The sequence below is a fragment of the Chiloscyllium plagiosum genome, chromosome 28 (assembly GCF_004010195.1).
Source record: "Chiloscyllium plagiosum isolate BGI_BamShark_2017 chromosome 28, ASM401019v2, whole genome shotgun sequence".
NCBI lineage: Eukaryota > Metazoa > Chordata > Chondrichthyes > Orectolobiformes > Hemiscylliidae > Chiloscyllium > Chiloscyllium plagiosum.
This window is the reverse complement of record NC_057737.1, coordinates 7,911,600-7,929,878: the sequence shown is the minus strand read 5'-3', so window position 1 is coordinate 7,929,878 and position 18,279 is coordinate 7,911,600. Positions and strand designations below refer to the sequence as shown.

The window sequence follows — 18,279 nt, the reverse complement described above, 5'->3', positions numbered from 1 at the left end:
TTTTTTTCCGCGGCGTGAGGAGTCCACCCCCACCTGCGGACGCTAACGGTTTTCGTTTCTCCCTCCGCCGGACGGCCTCACCAGCCGCACGCGTATCCCTCCGCCGGGTTTGTTTACACGGGCGCGCTCCGCCCGCGCTCCTCCGCCGCCTGCGAAGTAGTTCCCCCCTCAATCCCCAAAATAGGAAACAAGTCAATGGGTCTCAATGTCCCCTTGAGTCCAGTGGAGAGACATGATAGAGTCAGACAACAATTCCATCCTGATGGGGATCTGCAACAATGAGAGTGGTTGGTTGGTTGGGTGCCTCTGTGTTCAATAAAGATATTGAATGTGCAATGATTTGTTGTTTTGTAGAGATGGACCCTGTCTGTGACGTACCTCTGCCTGTGCGTCACTTCCGTCCCTTATGTAAGGAGTTTGAGTAACAACTGTTAAAGGGACCACCATCCCCTCCAATGGGGACAATGGACTAGCCAAAGAGAAGGACACAATGGCCTTGTCCTCCTTCTCACTATGTACACCTTAGCAACACATGAGAACTGGGAGCAGGAGTAGGCCATTCAGCCCCTCATGCCCACTCCACCATTTAATACAATCATAGCTGATCTTAGCCTCATCACCACTTTCCTGCCTGCTCGCCCTATCCCTTCAACCCATTACAAATTAAAAAACTATCTCCTCCTTAAATTTACTCAATGTCACAGCGTCAACCGCACTCTGAAGCAGATGATTCCACAAATTCATGATTCTTTGAGAAAAAATTTCTCCTCATCAATTTTAAATCTGCTAACTCTTACCTAAAATTATGACCTCTACTTCGAGATTACCCACCGCAAGGAAACATCCTTTCATAGCAACATGATTATTGACAGGTGATAGCCAAGTGGTATTACCACTTAACAATTTGTCAGACAGGGTAGATAAACTATTTTCACTGGTTGGGGATTCTAGGGAGTGTAGTCTAAAACTTAGGGCCAGACCGTTTGGGAGAGATATAAGGAAGCACTTCTACACACAATGGATGGTAGAGGTTTGGAACTCTCTTCCACAAACAGCAGTTAATGCAGGCAATTGTTCATTTTAAATCTGAAATAGATATATTTGTCTTTAGCAAATGTGTTCAGGATTCTGGATCAAAGGCAGATATATTGAGTTAAGCCACAAATCAGCCAGGATCTGAATGAGTGACAGGACAGGCTCAAGGGGCTGAATGGCCTACTCCTGTTCTTATGTTCCTCACACAGAGACCCAGATAACGTTCTGGGGATAGTGTTCAAATCCTGCATGACAGGCAGTGGAACTTTAGTTCAATAAAAATCCAGAATCACAACTATTAATGTTACCCAATAACAATCTTGATGAAGGAACTGAGGGCATTATCGCTAAGTTTGGCAATGACACAAAGATAGATGGAGGGGCAGGTAATATTCAGGAAGCAGGGAGGCTGCATAAGGTGGTGGACAGGCTAGGAGAGTGGGCAAAGAAGTGGCAGATGGAATAATAGAGGTGGAGACAATTTTCTAAATGGTAAAATGTTTCAGAAATCTGAAGCATAAAGAGATTCAGGAATCCTAGTTCAGGATTCTCTTAAGTTTAACATGCAGGTTCAGTTAGCAGTTAGGAAGGCAAATACAGTGTAAGCATTCGTTTCAAGGGGGCTTGAAAACAATAAACGTCTGCTTATCCAGTGATGCCCACATCCCGTCAATGAATGAAAAAAATGGAAATGTACAGAAAAGAGGCCATTGGGCTCATCCTATCTATGCAACCCATCTCTCCTCCCCACCCAATAGACCCTACTTTGGCTGGTTATCCTGTTAGTCACAGCACCTCCTCCAGCAGTTTATTTTATATAACACCAAGCCAAAAGACCATGAGAGAGGAGAATTAGGCCATACAGCCCATTCGGTCTACTTCACCATTCAATGAGATCAAGGCTAATCTGATAATCCTCAACTCCACTTTCCTGCCTTTCTCCCATAACCCTAGATTCCTTGAATACACTTAACAACCCAGCCTCGATGGCCCTCTGTGGTAAAGAATTCCACAGATTCACAACCCTGAGAGAAGAAATTACTCCTCATCTGTGAATTAAGTCTGCAATCCCTTATTCTGAGGATTATGCTGTCTGATCCGAGACTCTCCCTCCATCCCAACCCTGTCAAGACCTCTAAGATCGCTTTCATTTTTCTAAATTCTGATGAGGATAGGCCCAATCTATTCAATTTCTCCTCATCAAACAGACAGATTCTCCATATTTGGTATCAGCCTCTTTTTGAACTCATCAGCTGCTGCGCCACCTACTGAATTTCTCCAGCATTTTCCGTTTTAATTTCACCCCGGGGATCTACGAGGACAGATGGCTAAAAGCTTGGTCAAACAAGAAGGTTTAATGAAGTATCTTAAAAGGAACTAATCAAGGCAGAGAGATGAAGAGGCATTGGGAGAGTATTCCAGAAGTTGGGAGCCCCGGGCAACTGGAAGGATGGCCTTTGGCAGTGGGACAATTACAATTTGGAATGTGCAAGAGGCCAGAATGTGGGTATCTTGGAGGAATGTCCACCTCATCCCCTTTTATTCTTTATGACATCGAAAGAGGATTTAGAGCCTGGAAGAGGCTAGAAAAACTCAGGTTGTTTTCTCCAGAATGGCAGAGGTTGGAGGGAGTGTTGGTAGAAGTGTATAAAATTATGAGTTGCATAGATAGGGTTGACAGTCAGAATCTTTTTCCCCCGAGTTGAAATGTCTAAAATTAGGGAGCATGCATTTAAGGTGAGAGGGGGAAGATGTTCAAAGGAGATGTTATGGGGCAGGTTTTCTTTTTACACAGAATGGTAGGAGGCTGGAATGGACTGCCGAGGGTGGTGGTGGAGGCGGATTAAGGTACTTTCAGGAACTTTTTGATGAGCACATGAATATGCAAGAAATGGAGGGATATGGAAAAAGGGCAGGCAGAAGCGAATAGTTTAATTTGTTGTCATGTTCGACACAACATCATGGGTCAAATGGCCTTCTCCCACGCTGTACTGTTCTATGACCATACTCCCTCTAAGCAGCCGCTCCAAGGTTCCACACGTGTGATCCGCATGGCCCACACAGTCAAAAAGAAAATGCTGATGGAAGGCCATTCTGGCCATTATATCCAGTCCAGCCCAAACATGATCCATTGAAATTCCCAATGCTGAGCCCATTTCAGTACTTCAACCCAGGACTTTTTTTCTTTTAAATGAGATGAGGGTGGCTACTCTTTCAAGCAGTTCCAGAGTCCCTCTGCTTGGAAAAAAAACAGCTCAATCCTCCCTCCAATTTCTTAAAATGTGAGCCCCCCCCCAATTATTAGCTAAAAGAAAACGTGTCATTCCTACCCATTCTGTAATTACAGCTCATTTTTTTGCTTAAGAAACACCTCAAGGAAATCATTCTCAGTCTCCTGTGTTCTAAACAAACAATCGCAGCCTTTGTTCAGAGTGAAAATTCTCTATTCCTGCATCACTTTTGTCAATCTCCTCTACTTTGTCCACAGTGGTCATATTCTTACTGTGATGTGGTGACCAGAACTGATGTGCATTCAACACTCAGAACTTCAGTGTAAAATTCAATGTTGACATTCCCAGCGACTGTATCTTTCAGCCAACACATCAACCTGAGTTCCCACCTGTCTTTTCATCATGTGGACGTAAAATAGCTCATAATAGAATCGAAAGGAGGGCAGGGGAGTTATTCCCGGTGTCCCAGCCAATACCTGTTCTTCAATCAATATCACAAAAAACTGCGGGTGGCATAGTGGCTAGCACTGCTGTCTCACATTGGCTTTGAGCCCAGCCTCGAGCAACTGTCTGTGTGGAGTTTGCACATTCACCCGTATCTGCGTGTGTTTCTTCCCACAGTCCAAAGGTATGCAGGTTAGATGGATTGGCCGTGCTAAATTGTCTGTAGTGTCCAGTGATGTACAGGATGGATGGATTGGCCATGGGAAAAGGAGAGTTATAGGGATAGGGTAGGAAGGTGGATATGGGTGGGATGGTCTTCAGAGGGTGGGCATGGACTCAATGGCCTGCTTCCACACTGTAGGAATGTGTTTTGGTTTTACTAATGATAATTTTATTCTAAACAGCTCATGCACGAGAGTAGTTTCTTATTTCTGTTAATATAAAGCACAATTTGTCGTACATGCATGGAACAGAAGTCGAAGTCAGGACTTTTACCCATCGATCTCTGTACTTCCACCTTTGATTAATAAACTGCAAAACAACTGTCCATCACCAGGTTCCCATCATTGATCTGGACCGTGGTACTGTAGGGATTCTATGACATTTGAGGATCTTACCTTTTATAGGAAGCTGGCTGCTTTACTTCCTACATTACACCTGCGGCTACACTTCAAAATGTATTTCATTAGTCGTAAAGCGGTTTGAAACGTTCTGTAGTCACGAAAGGTGCTACAGAAATGCAGTAACTTTTTACTTAGTATGAACCTGGCACAATCCCACTCCACTTCCCCAACCAATAACAAATGAGATCAGAACTGTACCAACTCCACAATCTTAAAGTATAGAGTAATTTTTTGGGCACATTTTGAAAGGAGGTATTGTCCTGTGGATTTAAATGACAACACTTTTTCAATATTGGTTTGTTTTATGATTATGAGATTATGCCGCTGAACCTGTCCACCATCCACACACGTCAGGAGTGTGATGGAATACATCCCATTTGTCTAGATGGGTACAGTTCCAAAAAGAACTCAAGAAGCTTGACACCATCAAGCCCACTCGTCATCCCATCCTCCAGCTTCAATGTTCACTCCTTCCATTACTTACGTGCAATGTGTACCATCTACACGTTACACTGCAACAACATTGTCAAAGCTCCTTCAATAGCTACCAATTAGAAGGGCAGCAGATGCATGGGAACACCACTACTTGCAAATTCCCCTCTAAGCCACTCACCATTCTGACATGGAAATATATTACCAGTCCTTCAGTGTCACTGGGTCAAAATCCTGTAATGCTGCAAGGGGGGGGGGGGAGATTATATATCATAAGGAATGTAGCAGTTCACCAACAAAGCTGACCGTCTCATGGGCAATTTGGGACAAGCAATAAATGGCCTTGCATGTGGCACCTCATCCTGTGAATGAATGAAAAAAAAACCTTTATAAAATTTGGTTCTGTTGCGTCTCTCCACAGGCTGGTAACCCTTTCCTCTAAGTATTCATTCAATTTCTCTTCTTGAAAATTATTGTTCAGTTTGCTTCCATCATCCTTTCAGGCCATGTAACAATCATGAGAGATTTTTAAACAGACAAATTATTATTTGAAGGCACCTTTTGTCTGAATCATCATATCCAAGCCTTGAAGGTATCCCACACTCAGCCCTTGGCTCTTTAAATTTCATTGATGAAAAGATATGCACAATACTAAACAACAAAAACAAATTTCGTTCAAACAGAACAAGGCACCAGTAGAAGTAGAGCTTTGCAAAATTTACAAAGAATTCCAATTCTGAAGAAGGATCGCTGGACTTGAAACATTAACTCTATTTTTCTCTCTCCACAGATGCTGCCAGACCTGCTGAGTTTCTCCAGCAATTTCCGTTTTTGCTACAGAATTTCAGTGTTTTGCTAACAGCAGTGTCGGCGTTGTATTACAACTTTAAATTAATCCAACTCGGTAGCTGTTTTACATAAAGTTGTTTATTTTTATGCAAATAAAAAGTGTTTTTTAAACTTGGCTTTCAGCAGTCTGTTGGAAGCCTTCTGAGGATAATGCTTTTTGCTGATATAATAGGTCCATTTGAGCTTTGCAGAAGACTAACCCCACCATTCTCAATTTACAAGGTGATTACTGTAACGTTTTTACAACAGGCAGCCAAATCACAGGGAGGATGGAGTAATTAATTGTCGTCATTCTAGGACAAAAAGGTTTGTTACCTCCACATGTTCAGTTAGTTTCATCCACTGTGCCACAATATTCCCTATCGTAAAGTGAGTCAAATATTAATACGACCCAAAAACAGAAACTGCTGGAAAACTCAGCTGTGAAAAAGGCCCACTGGACTCAAAACATTAACTCCATTTTTCTCTCTGCACAGATGCTGCCAGACCTGCAGAGTTTTTCCAGCAATCTCTGTTTTTGTTTCAAATTTCCAATGTCTACAGTTCTTTCTTTACATCAACAGAACCCTAGCTATTTTAATACAGTTCCTTGAATGATCACTGGGCCCAGGTCCTTAGAGCCCCTCCCTACAGGTTGTTCCTCTGTGTCAACAGCTGCAACAGTTCCAAGAGGACAACTTAGCGCTAAGTCTCAGGAGAAGGGATACATCGGGACCCAACAATTAGGGTCCAGGACTCCAAGGAGGGCAATGTTGAGAGGTTTCATTGGAGGCTATCATTTTTCTGTCCCTGGTCTTGATCGCCACCACCTTCTCCAGGACTATAAGGGATGGGTAATACAGGTGGGCCCAGCCAGCAATGCTGAAACCCCATCAACAAGTGAAGGAAAGTTAACTGGACAGCAGTAATGGCTAAGGTCACAAAGCTGCCTTGTTAGTGAGAGAATTAAGTTGGAGAGAAAAGCATGGCCTTTACTGATGCCAGATCCTTGCAACCATTACAAGACAGACCAAATCTTCTGGTCATTCAGAAATTTAAATGCACATTTGTTTTTATGTTATTCATGGGACACAGGCATTGCTGACTGGGACAGCTTTTATTGCCCACCGTTTACATGCTCTTCAGAATGTGGTGGTGAGCTACCTTGTTGTAACACAGCTGTCAATATGACATAAGGAACCAGGCCAAAACGGGGATGTGATTCCACAAACCTTGCTGCTGTCACCGAGACTAGCTGGCTCTGTAATCCCAGTGGGGGAGGTGGGCCTTGCAGGGGTGCTGATGAGAAACACGCCTGCAGAAGCTGAGCTCAGGAATTCCCTTCACCCCCACACCCCCCCCCCAACTGAGCTCTCCTACAGTCAGACAAGGCTGAGTCACTGACTGCTGACCTCAAAACTCCCAGGAGTGGGAATTCATCTACACTCATCCCAGAACCACCTCACCAACCGTCAACTCCACAGAACGGACAAAGAAAATTCTCCCAAATTCTTTATGGACTTTAGAATTAGAATGAGAATCCCTACTGTGTGGAAAAAGGCCCTTTGGCCCATCAAGTCCACACCAACCCTGTGAAGACTAACCCACCCAATCCCATTCCCCTACTCTATATTTGTCTAATGCACCTCACCTACACAGCTCTGAACACTATGGGCAATTTAGCATGGCCAATTCACCTAACCTGCACATCTTTGGATTGTGGGAGGAAACTGGAGCACACAGACGAAACTCACACTGACACGGGGAGAATGTGCAAACTCCACACAGACGGTCACCAGAGGTGGGAATCGAACCCGGGTTCCTGGCATTGTGAGGCAGCAGTGCTAACCACTGAGCCACCATGCCGCCCTGTGGCACTGTGCGGAGCGAGTATCTTACATTACCGGCCCAGAGTTTTGGTTGGCCCCACAATTGGAAATAGTAATTAGATTTCGTTGGGCAAGTTTGATTTTCAGAAGTTCTTAACCATGTTCAAAGAGGCTACACAAATACAGGTTGTTATTGTACACCACAGGGAATTTTTTTTTCAAAGGCAGGAAGCTATGATGGAGATGAGGAACTCCGCAGTTAGAGATTCTTGTGCATTTCTGGTCAATGTTGATTTAATCACAAGGAGAAGTGTGTATCTTCTCTTTGTTACAATGATGTTTATTAAAATGCTGAAAGACTGATAAACCATCAATATGTGAGCTCTGTTTTTCTATTTGCTCCCTCACATCTTCACAGAGGTACCCAGCTGATTCCCACATGAGATAATGGGGCTCCCACATGGCAAGGCTATTAAGATACACCACACATAACAAATAAGGCCACTGATCCAGGGTGTCCTGGGAGGAGAAAGAGCGAAGGAACATATAAAACTGTGGAATTGGGACTCCCAGGAAAACTGATAAAACCCACAGAGTCCAATACAATTAAAAAAGTCATTGTGGATCAGTGACCTCCAATCCTTGGCTGAACAACGTACATTTTCAGTGGCGAAGGAAGTTTCACTGGAGATGGTTTTGCAAAGGTGCATTCCAGGGGAGAAAAACAAACATGATTTCTTCAAAATATTCCACACAATCACCACCTCCAGCTGTAAGACAAGACATGAAAAGATGCTCAATGCAAGATCTGTAGTACAATATATATATAAACATACAATTTGAGTACCCTCTAGGGTTTAGCTCTCCTGGTGCCTCAGGATGTTAGCCAACCAACAGCCAAGGTCGATGAACTGCACCCGAAGGGTTATCTGCAAGTGCAAACCTAAAGGCAGTTATTGATATGTACCTCCAATAATAGTCAAGAAACTCCACACCATCCAGGACCTGGTATCTGCTTGATTGGCATCCAGCCACCATCTTCAACATTCACACTCTCTGTCAATTGTTGCCAAGAATAGCAGTGAGTGCTACCAACAAAACACTCTGTCAGCAACTCACCAAAGGCTCCTTTGACAACACTTTCCAAAGCCGTGATCTCTACCAACTAGAAGAACTAGAGCAACAGATACACAAAAACCTCCCCATCTACAAGTTCCCCTCCAAAGCACACACCATTGAGAGTTGGAAATACATTACCGCCCCTCCACTGTCACTAGGTTAAAATCATGGACCTCCCTTCCTAACAGCACTGTGGATGGGCCTATTCTCCACTGACTGAAGATGGTTAAGGAGGAAGCTCAACACCACCTTCTCCAGGACAATTTGAGATAGGCAGCAACATCCAGCTTCAATAATAAAGGAAAGGATAGTCACTGATCTCCCCAAACTACTTAGCAATATTCATCAGGACGAGGAAATATCTACTATTCTATGACAGATGGCACTGGAAATCCAAAACATTGCAATGAGTTCCTAGCTCCATTCCTTGGATCAAAACCCTAATCCCACACTGATCTCTCAACTGTGAGGACAACAAATATTTTACTGAAATGTAAATGGAAAATGCTTTGTTGCAGAAAATGGAATGGTTTTTTTATATACTTAGAAGAAAAGTGGAACTGTGTTGTCATGTTAACTCATTGGTCAAACAAGGTGTTTGGATGGGAGAGGGTGGGAGACAGACATTCAGGCCTTCCAAACTGATTTTGAAGCTCTCTGATCCGTTTACAGGATTTTCTGAGTTTTTTTTTTACATTTAATCATTACTTCAAAAAAACATTCAGCTCTTTTACTTATTGCTGAGGATAAGGAGATTTTGCGAAAAATATCAATAAGTATCGATTCATTTGCCAAGCTAAATAAAGTAATTTTGAACATTTTGGAGAAAGTTTAGCAGGGGGTCTTGCCCGTCCACCTTTCTCAATCCCTCAAACATCCAACGGACCAATTATATCTCCGTTCCCTACTTACATTCTCAGCACTTTGTCTTTTCCGCCACTCGCGACTCTTTGCCCATCAGGACTCCAATCGACAGCAAAAACCTGGAAGTACAGAGCAGAAACATTTTCTGAAAAACATTTATCACAAAGTCACAGCCTTCTAACCATCAGCCAAATGGCAGCATTTGGTCCAGCTTTAGCATGCATCAAACTGGCACTGAATGGACTGAAGGAATCCCTGGAAATACATCTGTAATATTTCTCAGATACAGTCAATGGTAAACTGATAGATTACTGTTAGGCTGTTCCTTGGAAAACTACACATGATGTAATTCACTCAAAGATTGAAGCATCTGAGAGCTCAGGTATTATTCTAAGGCTAAACAGTTTCTGATTGAACATTTGATGATCTTTCTCTCTAAGTATAATGGTTTAGTGATCATTTCTGAGCTGATTGTGTCAAAGGCCTCAGGTCAAAGCACTTTAAAATATTTCACCGGAGGGTGCAAGGGGGTGACTTTCAACACAGGTGTGAATTCAGATTCCGTTGTCAAAAAGGGTCATCAAGACACGTTTAAAAGTCATGTGATCATTTCAAAAGTAGTAAAAGGTTGCATTTATGCTCGTCATTATCTGCTCATAGAATGTAAGAGCTAAGGGCCATGTGCAGGATGATGGGATTAGAAAGGGCAGTCCAAAAATGTGCAGGTTAGGTGAATTGGCCATGCTAAATTGCCCGTAGGATTAGGTGAAGGGGTAAATGTAGGGGAATGGGTCTGGGTGGGTTGCGCTTTGGCGGGTCGGTGTGGACTTGATAGGCCGAAGGGCCTGTTTCCACACTGTAAATAATCTAATCTAATCCAATCTGGGTGTCTTTGTGTCAGCATGGACAAGCTGGACTGAATGCCCACTTTTGTGCTGTATCATTTCTATGGTTTGCTAGCTGGGCCTGTATTTATTACTCAAACTTAAACACTCTGGAGGTGGTGGTGGTGAGCTGCCTACTTGAACCGCTGTAGTCCATGGGATTGGGAACAGGAAAGCTCTATCTGCGACAGCTTTCTCAGGATTTTCATTCAGTGACCCTAAAGGAAAGAAAATATTTCCAAGTCAGGGCGGCATGGAGGGGAACTTGCAGATACTCGTGTTCCGGCAAGTATCTGCTGAGTTGATCCTTCGGGTTTGTACAGGTCACTGGGTTAGAGGGCGCTGTTGGAGGATGCTTGGCGAGTTGTTACAGTAGATGGTAAACACCACTGTCACTGTAGCTCATAGTGGATAGAGTGAATGTGGATGAGGTTCCAATCATGTCTTTAGAATTGGAAGGTGCAGGATTAATCACTGAACAAAATCAGAGGCCAGGCCATGTGAGGAGTTATCAGGACAAATGATACAAAACATGGCTTTAATGAGCATCTCACAGAAATGTCAAAGATGCAGTAATGGCATTGCCACTGGTCTTAGCACATGTATAACTGGAGATGTGCAAAAGGCAGAATGGAACAGAAGGGAGTTCAATAAGAGACTTTTACTCAAAGTGGCCAAGTGGGTATTTGAGAGAATTGCATATTATGCAATAGATGCTTTTAAAGGGTAGCTGGATAAGTGGAAGGGAACAGTATGCTAGGATGAAACTAAGAAACACAGGTGAATGTTCGAACATAAACATTGAATAAAGCAGTCTGGAACCTATATTTTAGGCTAATACTGCTACCTGCATATCTCTGGCTTGTGGGTATACAGTCATACAGCTTGGAAATAGGCCCTAACTCCAAACTAAATTAGTTACATTTGCCTGCACTTGGCCCATACCCCTCCAAACATTTCTTATTCATGTACTTTCTAAACATCTTTTAAATGTTATAACTGTACCCACATCCACCACTTCCTCTGGAAGCTCATTGCACACATGACCCACCATGTAAAAAAAAAATGTTTTTATGTCTTTTTAAAATACTTCTCCTCTCATCTTAAAATTATGCTTCCTAGTCTTGAAATTCCCCCTAGGGAAAAGACACCTGCCATTCACCTTATCTATACCCCTCATGATTTTATATACATGTATCTACGTGCATTCTGAGAAGCTGCTGGCTCCTAATCCTGGGCTCTTCTGCTCCTTTGGTACTGTGACACTATCTACATCTGTGCAGGTTGGTGAAGACAGATCTCTAGTGTAACATCTATGAGCTCTCTCTTCATATACTTTTTTTGAATCATCTCATGCCTGCTTCTCTTCATCCTAACTGCTTTACTGATGTCAGAGTAACATCATCAGTTCATCATCATTCTTATTTTCCATTATACCACAGACCTGTTAGGCCAAATAGCCTCCATTGGTGTGATAAAACTACGAGTGATATGGATGGTTGGAGTTAACTCAATAGTTCATTGGGCCTGATAGTCTGCATCTATCCCAATTTTGAAACTCAACAAATTTCTTCCGACGTCTTTTTTGCCAACAGAAAAGACTTTAGGTAAACTGCTTTCCCCCCCAGTCCGTGCATCCTCGGCGATCCACATTGCTGGCTCAGGGAAGACACTAGAGGAGATATTACCTCATCTGCATGGCCAGGAAGGTCCACAGACAACTTGCGTGTTTTCACGTCCCACACCTTCAATGTGCTGTCACTACTGCCGCTTGCCAACAGTCGACTGTCCGCTGACCACGCGATCTGATACACGGCTGACACGTGACCTCGGAGAGATGCCAGATATCTAGGAACAAACAGAAGATTTGGATCACTCAGCTTAAAAGAGGAAAAGTGTACGTCCGGATAACTGAATTATTACCTAACCGCATTCCAGTCAACAACAATCAAAACTGGCATTTATTCACGTCTTTGACGTCAACAAACTTTCTAAGACTTTGCACAAGTGCAAGTATCAAATAAAATTCACCATCGAGTCATAGAGAGAGATATCACAAAGGGCAGTCAAATGTCTGGTCAAAGAGACAGATTTAAGAAATAGTAGATATATTGAAGGAGAAGGGGAAGAGGGGATGAGATTTGGAAAGGGAGTTTGGAAGCTCACGAGACTTGGAGCTTATCCACATTTGACCCTTTCTACGAAGGGTAACCTCAATCTAACAGTTTTTTTTACAAACACTTTGAACTGACAATATCAGTATTTTGTACCATAGTGGCATTGCTCCGAGTGGAGCCGGTTGTTGGAGACTCTGGTCGGTGGGACGATGTAAACACAATGATGAAAACTATAAACATAAAGGACGCAGAGGAAGACAAAACAAGAGAAACACAGAAAAGTTGTTCAGCTAAACACAAAAGAAGTTTCTTAGTCCTGCCCTTCTATCTCAGTAATCCAGCACTGCTCCCCACAGTGAATTACCAGTCACTCTCACCACAGCCTCTCGGGCTATGTCTGTGAGGAGAGAAGAGCAGTCTCAGGCTTACAGACAGTAAGGTGGAGAAAGGAAGGACTACAAGTGCTGGAAGTCAGTGTTGGTAAAAAAAAATGGGCTGGAAAGGGCATGTCATGTGGCATCGGAGCTGGAAAATCAACATTTCGGATCAGGACAGTAAGTGTGGTCTCAGAAAGGTCAGTTTGCCTTAATCACACCATGTAAGTGGATATTGCTTATTCATCTGGATTTGAAACAAGAAGAGATGGTGGCATAATGGTATTGTAATTGACTAGTCCAATCCTCCGGGGAACTTGGGTTCAAAACCCAAGCTGAGAGCTTATATTAAATTCAGTAAATAAAATCTGGAATATAAAATATCCTACTGCTGGGGACTATGATAACTACCATTTATTGTCCTGAAAGCCCATCTGGTGCATTAAATTCATTGAGGGAAGGAAACCAACTGTCTTGATCTAGTCTGGCCTATGTGGGACTCCAGACCTTTAACTGCCTTCTGAAATGGCCAAGCAAGTTGCTCAAAGGGCAATTAGAAACAGACAATAAATGCTGGCCAATGACCTGCATGTTCCACATGAGAATATATTGTTTAAAAAACAAAGATGAACGGAAGAAGTGCCAATCCAACTCACCCAATTCAACCCTGAGCTCTTGCTTCCTTGCAAATCATTTAGTCGGGATTTCCCACAGCAAACAGAAATTACTGTTTGTAGCACCTTTCACACACCCTCAGGATGTCTCAAAGCACTTTACTATGAGCTATGATAGATGTTTAGTCACAGTTGTAATGCAGGAAGCCAATATGCACACAGCAAGCTTCCATGAACAGCAGCAATACGATAATGATCAATTAAAATTAGGTGGATTGGCCATGCTAAATTGCCCATAGCATCCATGAATGTGCAGGTTAGGCGGATTGGCCATGCTAAATTGATCATGGTGTACAGGAACGTGCAGGCCAGGTGGGTTAGCCATGGGAAATGCAGAGTCATAGGGATAGGGTAAAGAGGTGGGATGCTCTTCAGAGGCATGGAGTTGATGGGCCGAATGGACTGCATCCATACTGTAGGGATTCTATGATTCTAATGATAGAGTGACGCTGGTTAAGGACCTGTAAACATCTGCCTGAAATGTTAATCTTGTTCTGCACTTCAGTGACAACCTCCTGCAGAGCAGTCACTGCCAGTAGGTGGCGATTTCTCATTTCCAATTCCAAACCGCATATAAAATGTCAGCTCAGTTCAGTGGGTCTCGCTGGCCTGGGGTTTAAGCCCCACTGCATCCGTTCATCTTTGTTTTTTAAACAAAGCTTTGAGCTCTGACAGGCTGACATGCTGGGTGCCCTGCTGAAGGAAGTGCCGAACTGTTGGAGGAGCTATCTTTCAAATGAACGTTAAACTGAGGCCACAACTGGAACATCTCTGCTGGACATACAAGACCCCACGGTCTATTTTGGGCAGGATGCCTCACACCACCAGGTACACGAGTTCGACTCCAGCCTCGGGCGACTGTCTGTGTGGATTTTGCACATCCTCCCGTGTCTGCGTGGGTTTCCTCCGGGTTCCTCCCACAATCCAAAGATGTGCAGGTCAGGTGAATTGGCCATGCTAAATTGCCCATAGTGTTAGGTGAAATAGTCAGAGGGTAATGGGTATGGGTGGGTTGCTCTTCAGAGGGTCGGTGTGGACTGATTGGACTGAACGGCCTGTTTCCACACTGTAGGGAATGTAATCATTTTGAAAAAGAGCAGCATTCATTGTGCCATATCCCCAACAATATTAATCCCTCAATGAACACTACAGAAAAAGATTATCTAGTGACGATCCAGCACTATTTGCAATTTGGTGGTCGCACTTCCTACATTACAACTTTGAAAACTACTTAGCCAAACGATCAGAGATTGTGAAATGCACGTCCTGTCTTGCAAGGGCAACAGCTTAGGGATCTTACTTGCCGGTCCTGCTGTCCCATAACTTCACTGATTTGTCAAACGATGCACTGGCAATGAGCCGAGTGTCAGGGGAGAAACAGACTTCATTGATCAGAGCCTGATGGCCCGTCAATCGTGCCACGGGCTTTTTAGACTCTGCGGGAGTCCAGAGGAAAAGTGTGAAGTCGTCCGAGCCCGAAACCAGCCTCTCCTGCTCCTGACCCTAAAGAGATAACGAAAAGGAGAGGACGTTAAGACCATTTGTCGACAGAGACGTGAATAAAAAAGTCTGCTCCAATATAGATTCTTCACATTCCCACCATGGCTTGAGCCTTTTGTGCCATGTGCTTTGCCCCTGCTGGGTATTACACTGGGCTTTTGGGCATTTCATGTACTTGGACACACAAATCTCTTCATCCCTCTTAATTAATATAACGTCCTGAATTTTTATTTTCTTTTCTCAAAAGACCCCATACACTTTTCCACAAGCCACACATTGCCTGCTCATTTACTCAGTCTGTCTCTGCAACATTTTGAAAGCACTCAGCGTGCTGCTGCACTCAGTGCCATTGGTAACCTTGGACGTACAACTCTCTGCCCCTTCATCCTAACTATTGATGATTTAGGGTTATTATTGCACAAAAGGAGACAGTTCAGTCCATCGTGTCCAGGCCAGCACTCTAGAGCAATCCAGTCAGCCCCCTTCCACCACTCTATTCCTGCAAGTTCATATCCCTCAATCACCCATCCAATTTCCTTTTGAAGTCATTGATGATCTCTGCTTCCGTACCCCTCATAAGCAGCAAACACCTGGGCATTGCCACCAGTTGCACATAAACTGCACACGGAGGTATCTGGTGATGGCCGAAGGCCAGTGTGCACAGGGATATTGGGAACTGGCAGTAAAATGCCACAAGATAACAGGACTGGTGCAGGTATGATGGGCCAAACGGCCTCCTTCCAAGCCGAAATAATTCTGAGATTCAGTGCAGATCTCTAGGAAACACAAATCACATTGCACTAAACAGGACCAACTCCCCTTAAGCCCACACATCACCACCCCCCAGCTAATTAGCAATCTTCTTCACAAGGTTTCATCCAATGTCTTTCATTTATCCATTCAAGAAATCCATGTGCAGAACTTATTAATTGTCAATTAAATGTCAGGTCACCTGCAGCAGATCTTAGAAATCAATAGCTTTGATTTTTTTTTCCTATTTTGTTTCCTCACCCTGGTTTGTTCATATCTCTGCAGGGCCTTTTGCTTCAGTTCTTCCACTGCAAAATAAAACATTAGGAGAAAATGAGACTCCAGCAGTTTTTATCAACAGACTTTCATCCAGTTGATGGCCATAAATGGAGCAACATCACAGCTCCTCAAATCAATTTAAAAGCATTTTAATTGTGGTAACCTGCAGGAAAAAGACTTCCCAGTCGCACTGTTTCCAGCTCCCTGCATGACTTGACTAAGCTGGGCTATATTTAGAACATGTTACAGAGTGGGAGAGGGATGGAGTGTAGAGAGAGGGAGAGAGAGAGACACTTTATACAAGTCAATGCTGCTTCAACAACAACAACTCACATTAATATAGATCCAGCAGTCACGGTCCATGTCGGCACCAACGACATGGGGGGGACAAAAGTCTGCAGTGAAGTTAGGTGCTAATTACAAAATAGAACCTCAGCAAAGTAATCATCTCTGGGTTACTATCTGAACCACGCTGGCACACAGTGAATAATAAGATGGAAATGTGTTGCTGGAATTCATTCCTGAAGAAGGGCTAATGCCCGAAACGTCGATTCTCCTGTTCCCTAGATGCTGCCTGACCTGCTGCGCTTTTCCAGCAACACATTTCCATCTCTGATCTCCAGCATCTGCAGACCTCACTTTCTCCACAGTGAATAATAAAGCTAGCAAAGTGAATGTACGGCTCAAAGACTATTTGGGAACTGAGCTGCGGTTCGTGGGATACTGGCAGCAGTTTTGAGAGAAAAAAAATGTGTACCACTGGGACAGTCACCAGCTGAACCATTCAGGGACCGGTGCTCTTGCAAGCCCCAACACCAGGGAAGCAGAGAGGGCTTTAAAGGTAAGCGAGTTGGGTTAGGTGATGGACTGACGTACATGCAATGAAAGGGAGACAGCTGAGGCAGGACAACAAAATATTTTAGGTGGAAAATTAAGGGACGAAAAGGGTCGTTCAACAAAAAAAACCCATCAGTCAACACCACTTGCTGCAAACATTACAAATGGCATAAAGCAAAAGTACACATTTATGTTGCTCATTGAAGTGAATGAATATCTGATAGCAATCACAAAGACACAGTTTCAGAATAACAAGTTTGGGATCTGGATATTGAAGGGTACATTCCATTCAAAAAGTATAGGAAGTTTGGTAAAGGCAGAGGGTGGCACTCCAAGCAAAGGTCATCCTGGTGGAATAATTAGCTGAGGAGATCAGAATGAAGAGACTGTGGGGTTTTGAAGAACAACTATAGGGGAAATAAATCATTGGTTGGTGTGATCTGCAGTAAGTGAACGGTACCTGACGAAGGGAGGGGTATACGAGGAGCTTGTGATAAAGGGACAGCAATAACTACAGGGATTTTAATGTACAGGCAGTCCCCGGGTTCCAGTCGAGAATCCGTTCAGAAGTTGGTTTGTCAGAACACAATGCAAGACACCGTAAAGCAGCCAATTGTGAGTACAGGAAATGTTAGTATGCTTGGGTCTTGAAAGTTACAATTGTGGATGGGATCAGTTCATAAGTACGAGCATTTGTAAACCAGGGACTCCCTGTACAAACAATTACAGCTGAAAAAAACATCATGTTGGCGATAACAACCTCGATAAGGGGTTTCAGTATCTTCAAACTGTATATTCTGAAAATGGCCAGAGAGCAGGCTTGTACTCGACTTGGTATTGTGTAATGTGACAGGGTTAATTCATGACCTCAGAATAAAGGCACCTCTAGGTAGAAGCCATCATAATGTGATTGAATTTTACATAGAGTCGTAGAAATGTATAGCATGGAAACAGACCCTTCGTTCCAACCCGTCCATGCCGATCAGATATCCCAACCCAATCTAGTCCCACCTGCCAGCAGCTGGCCCATATCCCTCCAAACCCTTCCTATTCATATACCCATTCAAATGCCTCTTAAATGTTGCAGTTGTACCAGCCTCCACCACATCCTCTGGCAGCTCATTCCAAACACATACCACCCTCTGCGTGAAAAAATTGCCCTTTAGGTCTCTTTTATATCTTTCCCCTCTATCCATGCCCCTCATAATTTTGTAAACCTCTGACGCTCCAGGGAAAACTGCTCCAGCCTGTTCAGCCTCTCCCTGTAACTCAGATCCTCCAACCCTGGCAACATGCTTGTAAATCTTTTCTGAACCCTTTCAAGTTTCACAACATCTTTCCGATAGGAAGGAGACCAAAAGTGCACACAATATTCCAACAGTGGCCTAACCAATGTCCTGTACAGTCGCAACATGACCTTCCAACTCCTGTACTCAATACTCTGACCAATAAAGGAAAG

At 43.6% G+C, this 18,279-nt stretch overlaps 2 protein-coding genes across 4 annotated transcripts in view; both read right to left on the bottom strand.

The window, feature by feature from the left end:
• Window positions 1-58, bottom strand: part of ulk2 (unc-51 like autophagy activating kinase 2) — a 117,151-nt gene extending 117,093 nt beyond the window's left edge. For 2 of the 3 annotated variants that reach the window (XM_043718181.1, XM_043718190.1), the window contains exon 1: window positions 34-52. The gene's annotated coding sequence lies outside the window, so the exon portion shown is untranslated. Of the gene's footprint in view, window positions 1-33 lie in introns of all 3 variants that reach the window. The other variant, XM_043718180.1, reaches the window with a different exon arrangement.
• Window positions 59-7,737: 7,679 nt separating this feature from the next.
• Window positions 7,738-18,279, bottom strand: part of nle1 (notchless homolog 1 (Drosophila)) — a 33,532-nt gene continuing 22,990 nt past the window's right edge. Inside the window, exons 9-13 of the mRNA XM_043718174.1 lie at window positions 15,966-16,012; window positions 14,755-14,957; window positions 11,978-12,137; window positions 9,454-9,524; window positions 7,738-8,192 (exon numbers count right to left, since the gene is read on the bottom strand). Coding sequence (XP_043574109.1) covers window positions 8,180-8,192; window positions 9,454-9,524; window positions 11,978-12,137; window positions 14,755-14,957; window positions 15,966-16,012 — 494 coding nt within the window. The 3' untranslated portion in view covers window positions 7,738-8,179. The remainder of the gene's footprint in view (window positions 8,193-9,453; window positions 9,525-11,977; window positions 12,138-14,754; window positions 14,958-15,965; window positions 16,013-18,279) is intronic.